The sequence below is a fragment of the Candoia aspera genome, chromosome 1 (assembly GCF_035149785.1).
Source record: "Candoia aspera isolate rCanAsp1 chromosome 1, rCanAsp1.hap2, whole genome shotgun sequence".
NCBI classification, from domain to species: Eukaryota; Metazoa; Chordata; class Lepidosauria; order Squamata; family Boidae; genus Candoia; species Candoia aspera.
In genome coordinates, this window is record NC_086153.1 from 241,645,748 (window position 1) to 241,660,729 (window position 14,982).

Below are 14,982 nucleotides of genomic sequence, written 5' to 3' on the forward strand. Positions count from 1 at the left end.
GCTTTTAGAAACAGAAAGAAAACAGTCCTAGCTCTTGTGATCTGTAAACTTTATGTCTTAGCATGTTGTGTGAATGCAGTCAGTTGTACTTTATTCCCCAGGCTGTGGTTAATTGTAAGATGTGCTTCAGCTGTTGATGCTTCTCAAATGATTATGTCGAACTAATCTGTAGTACGTATGCGTATTTACTTGCAGGACTGATAAATTTGCATGCATCAACTAATTATGAGATCCCACTCCTTTCCTAAAAATATAACTGCATACACACATGTGTTTGAGCTGGTAGATAAAGTAAATTATTTCAACTGGTAGAAGAAAAATGTAGAACACCTGTTATATGTCAGAGGAAAGGAGGGGGAAGGGTGTTACCAACTTTAATGGGGGAATACATTTAGGATGGGTAAAACTGTTATATTTACTATTCTGAGGATGGACTCATAACTGAAGTGTAAGTAGACTTCTAGCAGTGTGTTTGCTAAATTGTAATTATATTGCAAAATCTAAATGGCTTTTAGTAAAATACTTTCAGTTTTACCACCAATACCACCACCATGCTTCTCAGTCTTAGGGTTTTATTTTTAGAGTTGTCTGAAGACATTATTCTGTAGTTTCAAATGTTAAAGCAAGGGGGTTTAAATCTCTAATGCTGGCACATAATAGCCTTGAAAGATTTTTCTGTTTGAAAACTTAATTCATTAAGCTTAAGCTTGTTCTGAGGTCCCCTTTTTCTGAGGTCCCCTTTTTCTTTTGTTAGGGTTAGCTCTTTCAAGTGCTAGGGTTATTGTGAATTAAGTACATCAAGAAAATTTTTTCCTGCACATGACATAGGTGCAAGCTCAATGGTGTAGTTGAGAAGAGGGGTGTATGTATATGTATATAATCTACTTCCTCCAAACTCCTCTGCTTAACTCATTTTCCTCAGCAGAGAGAGAATTGGATAATTCCTTTTTCTCTGTGTTGTAGGCACTGGTTTTATTTTTAGATTTCCTTTCAATGTCTTCAATTTTACTTCAGTGAAACTGTACAAACAATCATTTTTTAGAGAGGTTGGTGCATTTGCACTAACCTAAGAATACCATACACACAACAGAGTGCTGAGGAAAGATTCAGGAAATAATTATTTGAAGCAGCAGTTTCAGCTGTTTGGATAATGCTGAGGAGAGAATTAATAGAAGCTTCTGCTCTGGAAGGCAGCAGAAATTGATACAGTTTTTAAGTTTGAGGATGGTCTTTCCTTACCCTTTGAAGAAATTACTTTCATGAAGCAAAGCAAAAAAAGTCATGGTTGCTGTCAGAAAAGATGCATTTTGTACCTGCTGCTGCACTTTTCAAGATTACCACTTTGGAAGGGTAGTAAGATTTTTACATCCCAAAAGATGCTTTATCTCCTAGCAGGTGGAAAGTCAGTTGTAGAGAAGGGCAATGGCTGGATTGGAGTTGTTTTTTGGGAGGGTCCCTCATTGAGATATAGGAAATGAGATTATTTGCAGTTGCGCAGCTTGTATGTGTGCTTTGGATATTTTTCCTGCAAACTAGTTTATTTGCATGTGAGAAAAATGGTTACTGCTTCTACTGACTTAAATATTTAAAAAATAAAATTCTTTTAAAAAGTCAGAGGCAGCTGGAATAAAAGGTTAGCATGAACCTGCTGTCTCTTTAGCTGGTAGGGCTGTGGGAGTCTTTGCTTCAGAAATTTGTCCTTTTCATTACCATGCCAAATAAAATCAGCTTCCCAAATTGTATTGCTGAATTGGGTCCCTTTGAATCAGCTTGAATAAAACATGATTTGGAATTTGGAATCAACTAGATGTCTTCACTGAGCCAGTTTGGTGTAGTGGTTAAGGCATCAGGCAAGAAACCAGGAGGCGGTGAGTTCTAGTTCTGCCTCAGGCACAAAGCCAGTTGGGTGACCTTGGGCCAGTCACACACACTCAGCCCTAGGAAGGAGGCAATGGCAAACCACTTCCAAGAAAACTACAGGGACTTGTCCCAGCTGTCACCAGGAGTCAACACTGACTTGAAGGCATCCTCCCACAAAAAGTTATTTTGATGTCAATGACTCAAAACAGACTAAGTGTGTCATAAATATAGTTACATAGTTTGTCCTTTTTCTCAGCAAACTTTCTCTTTTTTGCTTAAGAGATCTGTGTAATGGTCTCCTTCAGACTATGCTTTGAGATTGTAAATAGTTTCCTGTTGTTGTTAATACCTGGTCCACAACTCATGTGGGCTTTGCTTTTGGTCTGAGTGGAAGATAGTCAAAACAGTGCACCTAAGAGACAACTAGCATTCATGAGAATGATTTGGCAAGTGCATTTGTTTTGCATGTTCTTGTAGTAAGAACATGTTGCTCTTTAAAGTAGTTCAAGGGAACTATATAAATACACTATAAAAACTTGTGGTGCCTACACTCATGCCCAGATGTTTCTGGTAGGATATTGTGCGTCAGTTGCAGGTTAAGTCAACTTCAGTTGGGTATTTACTTGCTAAAGTCATTATATAAGCAAGCCCCAAATAATAGGACTTAAGTTCAGCAGATGGAAAGAAAAAATGATTGAGGAACAAATTATATGTGATGCTGAATCTTTTATCACATTTTCCTTGATAAATTGCAGCCATGTTCCATGAGGCTCTCCTTACCCCTATATGTCTTGTATGAGCTTGAATTCTTCTCTCACAAAGTAGGACACTGGTAGCAAATCTTCTATCATATACTATCATTAGGGAGTTGGGGGTGGGCGGTGTGGTTCTGCGCTGGTTCACCTCCTTCCCCCAGGGCCGGTCCCAGTCGGTGTTGATAGGGAGCGAGAGATCTGGCCTGCGGCCCCTACTTTGTAGGGTGCCACAGGGTTCCGTACTCTCTCCGCTCCTTTTTAACATCTACATGAAACCACTGGGCAAGATCATCTATCACTATGGGGTGAGGTATCATCAATATGCAGATTATACCCAATTATACATCTCCATCCCGGGTGAAGTAAGTGATGCTGTGGCCACCCTTTCCGAGTGCCTGGGGGCTGTGGGGGCCTGGATGGGGACAACAGGTTGAGGCTGAACCCGGGGAAAATGGAGTGGCTGTGGATTAATGGCTCCTCGATTTCTGGGAAATTGTCATCTTTAGTTCTGGATGGGGTTGCACTGCCCCAGACAGACCGGGTACGTAACTTGGGGGTCCTCCTGGACTCATGGCTCCTGCTTGAAGAGCAGGTGGCAGCCATGGCTAGGAGGGCCTTTGTGCAACTTCATGTTGTGCGCCAGTTACGCCCCTTCCTGGAGCAAGAGGCCCTTCGAACAGTCACCCATGCCCTGGTTCTCTCCCATATAGACTACTGCAATGCGCTCTACATGGGGCTACCCTTGAAGAGTATCTGGAAGCTTCAGCTGGTCCAGAATGCAGCTGCATGGGCGATCTTGGGTTTCCCAAGATCAGCACATGTCACCCCTTTGCTCCGCGAGCTGCATTGGTTGCCAGTATGCTTCCGGGTCCAATTCAAGGTGTTGGTTATCACCTTTAAAGCCCTATATGGCACGGGTCCAGGTTACCTAAGGGACCGTCTCCTCCCCATCACATCAACCCGTCCCACCCGGTCATGCAGAGAGGGCATGCTACAGACCCCGTCTGCAAGAGAATTCCATCTGGCGGGGTCCAAGAGGTGGGCCTTCTCTGCAATAGCCCCTACCCCTTGGAATATCCTTCCCCCGGAAGTGAGATTGGCTCCCTCCCTCCTGGACTTTAGGAAACAGCTAAAGACCTGGTTCTGTAATTATGCCTGGGGCAAGAGAAAGAATAGCCATTCTTGTGGATGGTTACTTTCTTAGAAGGACCCTGCTCTGCTTGCAAATCATAAAGAACTTCCAGCCACCGAGGTTTTTATTATATTTATTTTATTGTATTGTATTATAGTGTTTTACAGTTTTATATTTTTATTTATGTTTTATTGTAAACTGCCCAGAGTCCCTTTTGAGAGATCGGCAGTGATAAATTTGATAGATAGATAGATAGATAGATAGATAGATAGATAGATAGATAGATAGATAGATATACAGCTTATCCCTCTATACCCTTGAAAATCATAAAGTAGGATCTGGGATGCATTGTGCAGGCAACATGTGTATCAGCTGAACCTATTCTGGTTCATAAACTTCCAATTATTTTAAATGCATTAGTGCAGCCTCTGAGAAGAAATGAGGCTTGCATGACTCAAGTATAGCTTGAAAGAACTGCAGTAGTTTGGAGTAGAAGGAGAAAGTTTGCTATTAAGATTGGCTGGTCGGGGGCAGGCTAGACATATGTGGAGTTTTGCTCCAAACCAAGAGGGGGCGGGGTGTTAACTTATGTTCATGTTTTTGCCCTTCAGAGTTCTTAAGCCGGAGCCCATCTGTAGTCTCAATGGCCTTTCTTTTCCTACCTATCACTGTCTTGCATAGAATGGGCTTTTTATTAGAGGGAGCTTTCATTCTAAGCAGTAACACAGAATGTGGCTTTCTCCAATGAAGTATGATCCAAAGGCCACTCAACAGTTTGGTTTCATTGAAGGGGTATAGATTTGTTCTTCATAAATTCTAGCAAGTGGCTGGATGATTCTAATGGTATTTGGAAGCAAGCCCATTCAAAGCTTGAGATTCCCAGCAGTAAACTTTTCATGCTGATCGCCATCTCAAACCTTTAAGCCAGGGTGTATGTCTTTTTCCTAGGCTGAGGGCTACACTCGGCCTTTGACTGATATGCTACAGGCGGCTCTCCCAAAAAGCAGTGGGCGTGATCAGATCAAAAGTGAAGTGAAAATCATGATGATTGCATTAATTATAATGAATAGGATTTAGTCATGTTTTAATGTTTCCTTTCTATCACATTAAATGTAATTGGATTACCCCTTTTAGAGCGCACAATCAAACCAGCAAGTTTAAATGCCCCATTGGAAAAAATATGTAGTGTAAATATTTTTATGCAATGACGAAAGACATTTGGATACTCTCCTTTGGGTGTCCAGATGATTGGGTTATATCTGGAAATTAGAATCTATTGCCTGCAGAATGCCAGTTGTCCCACATAAACATTTCCAAAATCCTTTTTAGTACACATGAATAATTGGCTCAGCTTTAAGGGGAATGCTGTTATAATATTCAGTCTTCACGGACAAGCTATCACTTCACCAAGCAATTGCTTTCATAAAAACCAATTTGGCACATGTTATTGTCTTCTGGATTAGCACAATCAGCCTGCTTATGACCTTAAAAATATTAAAAACTGCACTTCTTTCTTAAAGAGAAAAGGTTACTGGATATACCTGTCCTTTTTCCTCTACCTTTTTTCACTTTCCAATCCTCAGTCCTAGGTCACCAAGGCGCTCCTATGAGGAAGAAGACAGCAACCTGAAGGAAGCAGAAGTTATGCTGGAACAAGTCAATCTGGATCAGGAGTCTCCCACCTTCGTCCGATTTGAAACCGGACCATCAAATTTCCTCAAGTTTGTTTCTACTTCAGATTCAGAAAATCAGCCTGAAGCAGAGCTGGAGGAGCAGGAACAACTTAGTGAAACTTTGGATGTTGGAGAAGAGAATCAGTATGTTGGAGGCAAGCTCCAAGATGTTACAGAAGAGAATAAGCCTGAGGACGAGGAAGAAAACCAAGAGGTCAGGGGAAAAAATGGGTTTCTGCTGTCATTTGTGTCTGACTTGAGTTCAAGAGGCCATAAAATGAAAGATGCATTTAATAAGTTGTCTTTTGATAAGGTGTCTTTCAAGTATCCTTAATACATTTTCCAAATTGAAGTTGTCCTGATAAATGAGGAGAAGCTAAGAAAGACAATTTTAGCTGATGATGGCTGTTCTTCTCTTATGCCTGAGAATGAAATGGCTAAAATGAAAAGGAGACAGCTGGACAATACGGAAAATGGCCAAAAGGAGGTTATGAGAAAGCCAAATTCTGAACACATTTATAGCTTCACATGCTGCTGCTATTAACAGTGAAAATTTTAATTTTGGCCCAGTTTTCAGTATCAATAATTTGATTAGCACATCTCATTAAGCCATAATGTGGTTTGTTTGCTTTTAACATACTGTAATAGTGCAAACCCAGCCACTGTAGCTTATAAATAATTGTACATGGCTTAGCACAATATGACTTAGTGTGATACATACATCCAAATACTTCATCTTACTTAAACTAAAAAAATCTGCATTTTGATAAGACAAAATATTCATTGAGAGAAATGGAAGAGCATTGGGAACTGGGAATTCATCTGGCTCTGCATTATCCATGTGAAAAATGGTTGTATTGGATCTAATCTAGCAGTATCTGTTTGAAAAGAAAATAAAAAGGGAAAAAGGGAAATGAATGTGATTTTAGACTGCATTACTAGGAACATGGCAATGTATTGGTGAAATATAACAAAAAGAAAAGTAATACAGCAGTATTAAAATAGTGATTAAAATGAACTAAAACTTTCTAAAATATGTAATATTAATATTAATATGAAGCTCACTCATTCCTTTGTCATATTAATAAATCTAGAAACACAGAGCTCCATATTCTTAGCATTAAAATATAAAGCCGTTTCAAAAATTGATAAAGAACACAACTCTTGAAGCTACTCTTCAACATCAGGAGTGTAATTTTTTTCCCCACCTACATAGATAATGGTCTTTGCTGAACTCTTGCCTTGATAAAGCCAAAGTTCTTTATCAAATTCCATAAAAGAAGTGCTTTGAACCTTGTGGAAGGACAGCACCTCTCTGCTGTTCATTAAAAAAGATTCCTTCCCCAGGGTTCTGTGCAAGCTTGGAAAAAAGACATGGCTAGGCTGTTTTAAATGTATTTACAGGCAAGAGACTGTGCTTGTGCAAATTCCAAACCATTTTTCTGATGCATGGCCCTACTAGGAATAGTTGAGCATTGAAGCCCTTAGTGTAGGAGAGGTTCTCTGTCCATTCCCCACTCCAAATCTTCAAACCTTGCATGGATCCTTCAGATCTAGATTTCCAAGAAAACGACTAGACTAGAAAACTACAGGACTCTCTCCAACTTCATACCAGGTCACATATTAGGCTAAACTGGGGTTTTTAAAACCCAGGGTTTTTTTTAATAAGTCAAAACTGACTGGAACCACACAAAAGAGTGAGCTATAAACCATGGTCTACAAGCCACAATGACTAGATTCACATCTGTCAAACCAAGCCAAACTAACTACATTCTGATTTCCCATGATGTATGAGCCCAAACCATGGTTAAACATGAGGTGGGTTCTCCTTAGCATGATGTAGTTTTGCTGTGTTGACCGGGAAGAGAGGAATTGGTTGTATTTGTTCCCTTCAGGACAAGAAAAGAAGACGTTATGAGCAAGAAGAGGTCCCAGAAAAACGACAAAGGACCCCAAGTACTTCCAGCCAAGAAGAAGAGTGCCAAGCTCCTTTAAGCCCTACATTAAAGGTATCTGCTGGGCTGCTTAGGAAGGCATGAGAAAGGCTAACCCACAAAGCAGTTTACAGATACAAGCCCAGAGCCTTATAGAATTGATCAAAGCAGAGGAAGACACGATTATTCTTTCTGTTAGCCCCCTCTCAACCTTAGCTCCACAATGTTTGTCATTTGAGAACTATATCAGACTTTGAATGGTATGCTAGGCCCTATTTGAGGAGGGGGTTTCAAGAGCTTGAAGGGATGGAATAAGTACTTAAAGCATACCCATGTTTTCCTGTCAAATCCCCCAAATGTCTGACAATGCAAAAAGGGGGGCAAAGTCTTGGACCTGCCCATTCATCCTTTTGGAAGGGAAGTTGGAGGCCACATGTGGCCACCAAGCAGCACTTCTGTATCTTTCCTCGAGAGCAAACATCCAAACAAAGCCTGTTGTTTCTGCTTTTTAGATCACTGACAGAACTGAATCTCTGAACCGATCTGTGCAGAAAAGGTAACTTCTACTCAAATAATGGATGTTCCAAGCTGTATGGCCTTGGTCCTTTCAATTGGCTAATAGTAGCTGTCTTGAAGTAATTTTATTTATACACTGCTTTTCTGGGTAAAGTCTTCCCAACTAACTAAAGACAAAGGTACAGTAAAACCTCAGTTATAACAACATGAGGCCCAATTCAGCAGCATATGTTAGATAAAATGAGATTAAAATAAGAAACTTTAAAAATGCCACTTCAAATGCCAAATGCAATGTATAAGTGTGTGGATAATATTTAGAAGAAAGCTCAAGAATTATGATGCCACCTACTGAAAAAGCCTTGCTCTGAGCTGTGCAAATAATTCAGAATGGTGCTTTGTTCATGGTCATGGTGTGTGTGAAACATCACTTTTTTAATGTGTTGAGCTGCAGAAGATACTTTTCTTCCTGTTAAGGCAATTTCTCCACCTCTCCAGTATCTCTGTAAGGAGAAAAGCAGATATTGCTATTGTTTCCATTATCCATTCCTTCCAAGAAGTCAGAATTTATTAAGCAAGTTAAAATACTCATTGAATTAACAGAATCCTAACCAGGGTTCAGTCAACAAATCACTGTGAAGTGTTACTGCTCCTTGTTCTTATTGTATATGTTTATATAGCATACTAAGCTGTGGTTTGCTTAACTATAGGCTACTGAATAAACTCCATTTGATTGCGCTCACAGAACACAGATAACCATAAACCATGATTTACAAATCATCCTGGCTGAGTTCACACTAAAACTAAGCTATAAATAAGTAAGCCACATTATCATTTGGTATGTTATGTGAGCTACGCAAACTGAGGAAATCACCAAACACAATCCTGGATAAACAATGGTGATCAGGCTCTGAAATGGCTGCGTCTGTGGTAAGCGTCCTTTCTATCATCTTTTCTCCATCCAGTAACAGTGTGAAGAAGACCCAAGCACCACTTCCAGTTTCCAAGATTGATGATAAACTTGAGCAATATACTCATGCCATTGAGGTGAGCTTAAACTCACTGACTTCGGTAAGCTTTTCAAGGGTGGGGGGAGGGAGGTTCTTCAGAAATGTGATAACTCCTTTCAAAAGCCTAGTTCCATTAATTTTCAATTATTGGCAAGTTAAATGAGCACTGTTGTCACCCATGCAGGATTTTAGCTTTGATGTGCCTCCACAGATATCCTTCTTTTCATGGCAGCCAAGAAGTAGAGTCATATTATAATTTTTTGTTTGGTAGCCAGTTCCCAATGGGCTGAGTTCCAATTTCTTCTACCTCTTGCTTATGGATGCTGAACCTGGCTGGTGGTATTACCCTTTCTCTTTTGTAATGTTATGCCGTTACTGCTCTACCATGCTTTAGCTGATTTATGACTACGAAATGAAGGCAATGTGTGTGCTGAAGGTGTTCTGAAATGCCTCGTGCTGTTTTTCTCTGCATGGCCATTGATGGGAGATTGTATTGGCACAAAGGCTGTCTTCAGGGGACATTTTCTGATTAGTTGAGCTGAAGTGGGATTGCCACCATAATGCTGGTTCTGCCTGATAGATGCATCATAAGATAGAAATCAACTGAATGGGTTCATGAAGATGCTTGACTATAAGAGACAGGTTGTTTTAAACAAGAAAGCTAGTTCACTCTTATGTTATTTTGCAGATCTCAAGCCGAACTCCAAAACCAGTGCGGCAGCTTTCCATTGACCTTCCTACCAATAGTGCAGCAGTGGCCAGCACAAAAAGCCTCTGGGAGACTGGGGAAGTGGCTCAGTCTTCTACAAAAACACTCTGCAAGGTAGTTCTTCTTTTAATTGTGGTCAAATCTCTACTATTGGAAAGATACAATCTCTTGTAGAGATGTTGATCCTATGGTGAAAATGATGTCAACCAAATGGTTCTAGAATATGGACTCCGTGGAATGCAAAACATAGCCTTTTGCATGGAGGGCAGCTCAAAACTTCTCATCACGTGTGTGTTCTTCCTAGGACATTGTGGCTGGAGACATTGTGAATAAGAGAAGCCTTTGGGAACACAAAGATAGCCCCCAAACAGATGGAAATGCTAAGGTGAGAGTTGCTTCCTTTGGGAGAAATGCTAAATATTGATGAAGAAAATATTTCTGTAGAAATGGACAAGTGTGTTAGGCCTGGTGGGAGTGCTTTGCTGGAAGAAAACCCAGGAGTGATACAAAATGAAGCAACACTTCACTCTTCCTAATGTAGCTTTGAAAGGATGCTTCACGTAAAGCATTGTCAAATTAAAGCATCCTTTCAAAGACTTCTATAGCCATTCTGTGAATGTTAAAAGGAAGATTTTTCCATTATTGAGGCTGAATGGGGTTGGATCTTCCTCAGATCATTGCATGCAAGCTCTTCTGTTCATGGTATTAAACAAAAATTGTTCCACTAGATCAGGTGAAATATGTGTTTAATTTTCCCAGGAGCAAAGTAGCTGCCTGAGGAAGCCCACAAGCAGGTCAGGAATGTGATAGCACCTTCCTGCTTGCACTTCCCAACTAGTGACATACAGGGTCTATGGGGCTAAAAACAAATGATCTCTTTGATTAACCCTGGGTCAGCTATTGCTGCTCAGTGCCTCCACACAAATCACAATTCTGTATTCTTCATTACCATCATCTCACAGAGAGAAGGAATATTTGCAAGTAAACTAGCTCCCAGGTAGTTGTACAAATGAGTTCTTAATTTTCTACCGTAGATTCTTAATTTTCTACCAAACTGGATTGAATTTATTTTTTTAATTCCAATGTTAGTGGTCAACCATGTCTGCCCAGGAATATTGTATGTGTTGCCTGGACAGGCTGAGTGTTCTAGCACAGGAATTTGGTCTTTTCAGTAAATTGTGATTCTACCTATGAGGCAGTAATGCCCTACCAAGAATTAATTTACACACACAAATACTGTATTCTTCTATGGTGTTTTCATAGTAGCCCTTTCTGGAGTTTCCAGCTTGTGTTGTTATTCATAAGATTATCAGAAGCAATAAAATTATTCTCATTGTGGCCGTTAAATGGGATTTAACTATAGAGAGATCTAGAGTTTGAGTGCCTGGCAATGGGGAAAGTTCCTGCTGGGTAATACTGTGCTATATTAAATTCCTGTAGACCTGGTTCTCTCTCTCTCTTTTTATAATTACATTGCATAAACTTAAAGAGTTCAAAAGAGTAAACAATATAATACTTTTGTTGTATTCTAATATATTATATAGGCATATAATAAAAAATGGTGGATAGGTAACAATGGCAAAACTGAGTCTGTAGTCATAATAGAAGTTTAACCAAATTTGAGCAGTTTAACCAAATTTATATATGACATATCACACAGCAAGGAATATTCAGGCATTTGGAGTATGGTTTCTAGGAAAAGAGTCAAGAGACTAAAAACAACAGAAGAAATGACTTAGATAGATATAAGGAAAAATCTCCAATGCTTTGTAAAGTACAGCACAAATATTTAAGGAGTGGATAGTGGATGGGGAAACAGAATGGAAGCGAAGGGGAGAATGTGTCACCAAAATTCCCCTTCACAATGTGTTTACTTATGTTCTCTTTCATTTTGCTTTTTGTATCTTTATTCTTGATTCTGTTCTCATTTTATTTATTGCATTTATTTATTTAGAAAATTTATACGGCTGCCCATCTTACATAAATAACTCTGGATGGCTAACAACCAGTTCACAAGAAAAACAGTGTAATAGAAAACAATATAATAACCAAGAAGTATCATTTAATGTATAGGAGCATCTGGGATAACCACTCAGTGTTAAAGAGTATATTATAAGTATGCAGTTTCTTGGTGAATGCGCTTATTAGCATCTCTGAGTTATCTTTCTGCATAAGTTTGAGGTGATTTTGCTTTTTGATACAGGGGCCCAAGATTTCCTTGGCATAAGATAACTGTAATTAAATATTATTACCCCCAAATAGCTCTATTTCAGGCCAAAGAAGCACACTGACTGCATCAGAACCAGCTCGTATTTGATGGTTAATAGTCAAAGCTGAGGTTTTTCAAAGCACTTCAAAAACTGTAGGGTAGAAGAGAGTAGGGATTTGGGTTTTAACCCTTGAACTTGCACTTTCTCATCCTCACTTTTAGGTCAAGGTTCCTGGCAAGAAATACAAGTATGTGGCAATTGGGCATGGACAGTACAAAAGGGTGCCAATGGAAGATGACGGGATGACGGAAAAATAGCTGTCTTGGCACCAAACCCACAGGTAAAAGTAGGATGATGTACTAAATATAAGCATTTGCAAACCCTTTTTGTGTATATAAAGTCAGTAGTATTCAGTGGGTCCTGGCTTGTGTAGCTATAAGAATTCTACAGGCAGAAGCAGAAACAGTTTTATGGAGTAGCTGCCAGTGATTTGTCATGTTCCTGCCTTACCAAGATAATAAACATTTCAAACGCAGAGCTTTATTGGTTCTGTCACATTTTAAGCCCAAAAGTCAACCTGAGATTGGATTCAGTGCATCTTAAGAATGATTCACCCCCTGTATTTTAAGTGATGTATGGGAGAGGCAAGTCTTTGCTTAGGGCAGCATTTCTCAGCTCTCCAGCAGCAATGAGAAACAATTTTTTTTTCCTTCATAGAAACAGTTTATTCAATCTACATATTCAGTGTTTATAAAAATTCTTCTAGAGTCAGGGTTTCATATGAACTGCCTTTAAAATGTGCGGGTCTGTATCTGTGAAAATAATTCTCTCAATGTTGCTATAATAGATTCTGACAAACGTTCCTAGTACTTATTCATGATAAGTTCAGAAAAAGCCCAGAGCACCCTTCGCTTCCATCATATCACTGCTCTTTTTCTTACCATATCCCTAATGTATCTCTTAGGAACCAAACTTTTCTATTTCCTTTATGCTTAACTACCTTCTGTTTCTTACATTATCATCTCAAAATATTGGCACTTACTCTACCAGACATTTTAAACCTCAATGTGATTTGTGTACTCTTTCTTTACTTAGAATTCTCTCACAACCCAACTAATTCTGGCTAAAAAAACATACGTATTTGAAGATGTCTGAAACTGAACTTGGTTTTTATAACCATTTGAAAGAATAAGGTAGCTTAATCAGTTCAGGACATCTTTATCTACTACTACACTGCCCTTAAAATTAGAACAAAAGACCTTAACATTAGTTTGCCTTACTTGCTTGCCACTTTCACAATGGAGTATGTGATACCTTTAGATCCTTATCTATACATAAGTGCTAAGACACTGCTAATATAAATAGTGAGTAGAACACACCAATTAAAAGTGAACACAAACACATCTGTTGACTCAGTTTGGTAAGTGGGTGGTATGAAGGCAGTTTTCCTGCATGCTGCAAAGTTCAACATACTGATTCATAGCTTTGAGGTACTGCTAAAAATGTATAGGAAAGTGGCTGGGAAGTTCTGGTGTTCCACATATTCATGCTAAAGGAGACGGACTCCATGTGTTATGTGCACATGCCATTTGAGACTTCCTGAGGCAACAGGCAGCTGACATAAAAATCTATTTTCCAAATGATCTGATCAAAAAATATGATCTACTGCATGGCATACTATGAGAGTGTAAACAACAGATCATGAGGAGGTGGTAGTTTGCTTCCTACAATATAAAATAGAAGACCTGCAAAAGAACTATAGTAGCCTAAAATCTGCTATTCACATCACACTTTTCAAAGCATCAATGCTGGGGTAAAAACTGGGCATGCAACTACATATTTATACAATGAAACTCACTTCATACTAGTAATCTTTCTAGCCAACCTGAATGTGGAGGATGTGTGCTTTTTCCACAGCCTGGAAGGATTTAGTGACGTTCCTCCTTATCCACTCTTCCAAATCCAGTTTGAGAATAGATGTGTACACTCAAGCAATAAAAAACACTCCCAAATCACTGCTTCCCTTATCTGAGTGGTCCTGTTAAAGAAATTGTTTTGCATGTTAATATGAGGCTGGTGGACGTAAAGGTCAGGATGGAAACTGCAAAAATAGCAGGATGTGAACATTTGCTTTCTTTCATTCTGAAACAGATTGCTTTTTCAACCCTGATTCAAAGATTAAGTTTAGTAACTCACACACTACTTATCCACAACATTGTGGAATGTGATGGTTGATCATTCACTGCTGCAATGAGGTGGTTAAACAAACAAAACATAAAGACATAACGGTACAATCTCCAAAGTAGTTGCTATTTTAACCAGCTCCTGTTTCTCAGTTCAAGCCATCCATTCCTAGTCTGTGACTGCACAGAGAAATGGAAGTGTGAGACCAGATAATACATGGAGAAAACAGTAGCTGGAACACGCTATGCTGATATTAGAAATTATTGTGTAGCATATGCACACATAGTTTGGCTCTATGAGGGGATAGTGACAAGCCCCCCCAAATTTACCTTGAGGCTGGTTTCAGAGGCAAGAACCCATCTGGATTTTAGAAGGAGGGCTTTTGCCTAAACCTTCCCAAGTTTGCTTCTCATAACTGATACTCATGTTTTGCAACTACCAGTAGGAAAATGACAATGAAATGGCTGAAGATCTATGCCATTAATGCCAAAAATCCATGGCTATTTCCCCGCTACATCAATAGGTGTTGGCTACTTCCTGTTTTGCAGTTATTTTCTCATTTGGGAGATTAAAACCCCAATTCAGCCATAGCATGATTGTTGTATCTTTCCATGAAACAGAGAGAAAACCCTTTCGCCCTTCTGTGTTCTTGCACTATCTCAGTGGAAAACATTCCAGATGACTTAGCAGTACTGTTTTATGAATCCATAGCTAGTGATGGTGGTGATGATAACGATAACAACAGTCCTTTTCTCAAGCCTCCCCCCAAGGGTTACTTGTTCATAATAAAAGGAAACTTTTGCCAATCTTCTAGAACTGATTGCTTCAAGCCCTGGGAATTGCCTGTCATCATTTAAGAGCTAGGCTCAGTGGGGCAAATTGTGGGACTTGATATTTGTGCAGGATTTTCACTTTTCTGATATCTAAAATTGGTCTGTAGCTGCTTTCTGGGGAAAAGAGTCTTGACATGCTCACACTATACTTTGCAAATGGTTTAAATTG

General features: G+C 39.4%; 1 protein-coding gene across 3 annotated transcripts in view; it reads left to right on the plus strand.

Moving 5' to 3' along the window:
• LSP1 (lymphocyte specific protein 1) overlaps nucleotides 1–14,982 on the plus strand; it is a 95,729-nt gene that overhangs the window by 66,724 nt on the left and 14,023 nt on the right. For 2 of the 3 annotated variants that reach the window (XM_063289335.1, XM_063289336.1), the window contains exons 4-10: nucleotides 5,331–5,634; nucleotides 7,316–7,429; nucleotides 7,867–7,910; nucleotides 8,833–8,914; nucleotides 9,566–9,703; nucleotides 9,891–9,971; nucleotides 12,018–12,136. In XM_063289335.1, the coding sequence (XP_063145405.1) occupies nucleotides 5,331–5,634; nucleotides 7,316–7,429; nucleotides 7,867–7,910; nucleotides 8,833–8,914; nucleotides 9,566–9,703; nucleotides 9,891–9,971; nucleotides 12,018–12,113 (859 nt within the window). In that variant the 3' untranslated portion in view covers nucleotides 12,114–12,136. The remainder of the gene's footprint in view (nucleotides 1–5,330; nucleotides 5,635–7,315; nucleotides 7,430–7,866; nucleotides 7,911–8,832; nucleotides 8,915–9,565; nucleotides 9,704–9,890; nucleotides 9,972–12,017; nucleotides 12,137–14,982) is intronic. The other variant, XM_063289337.1, reaches the window with a different exon arrangement.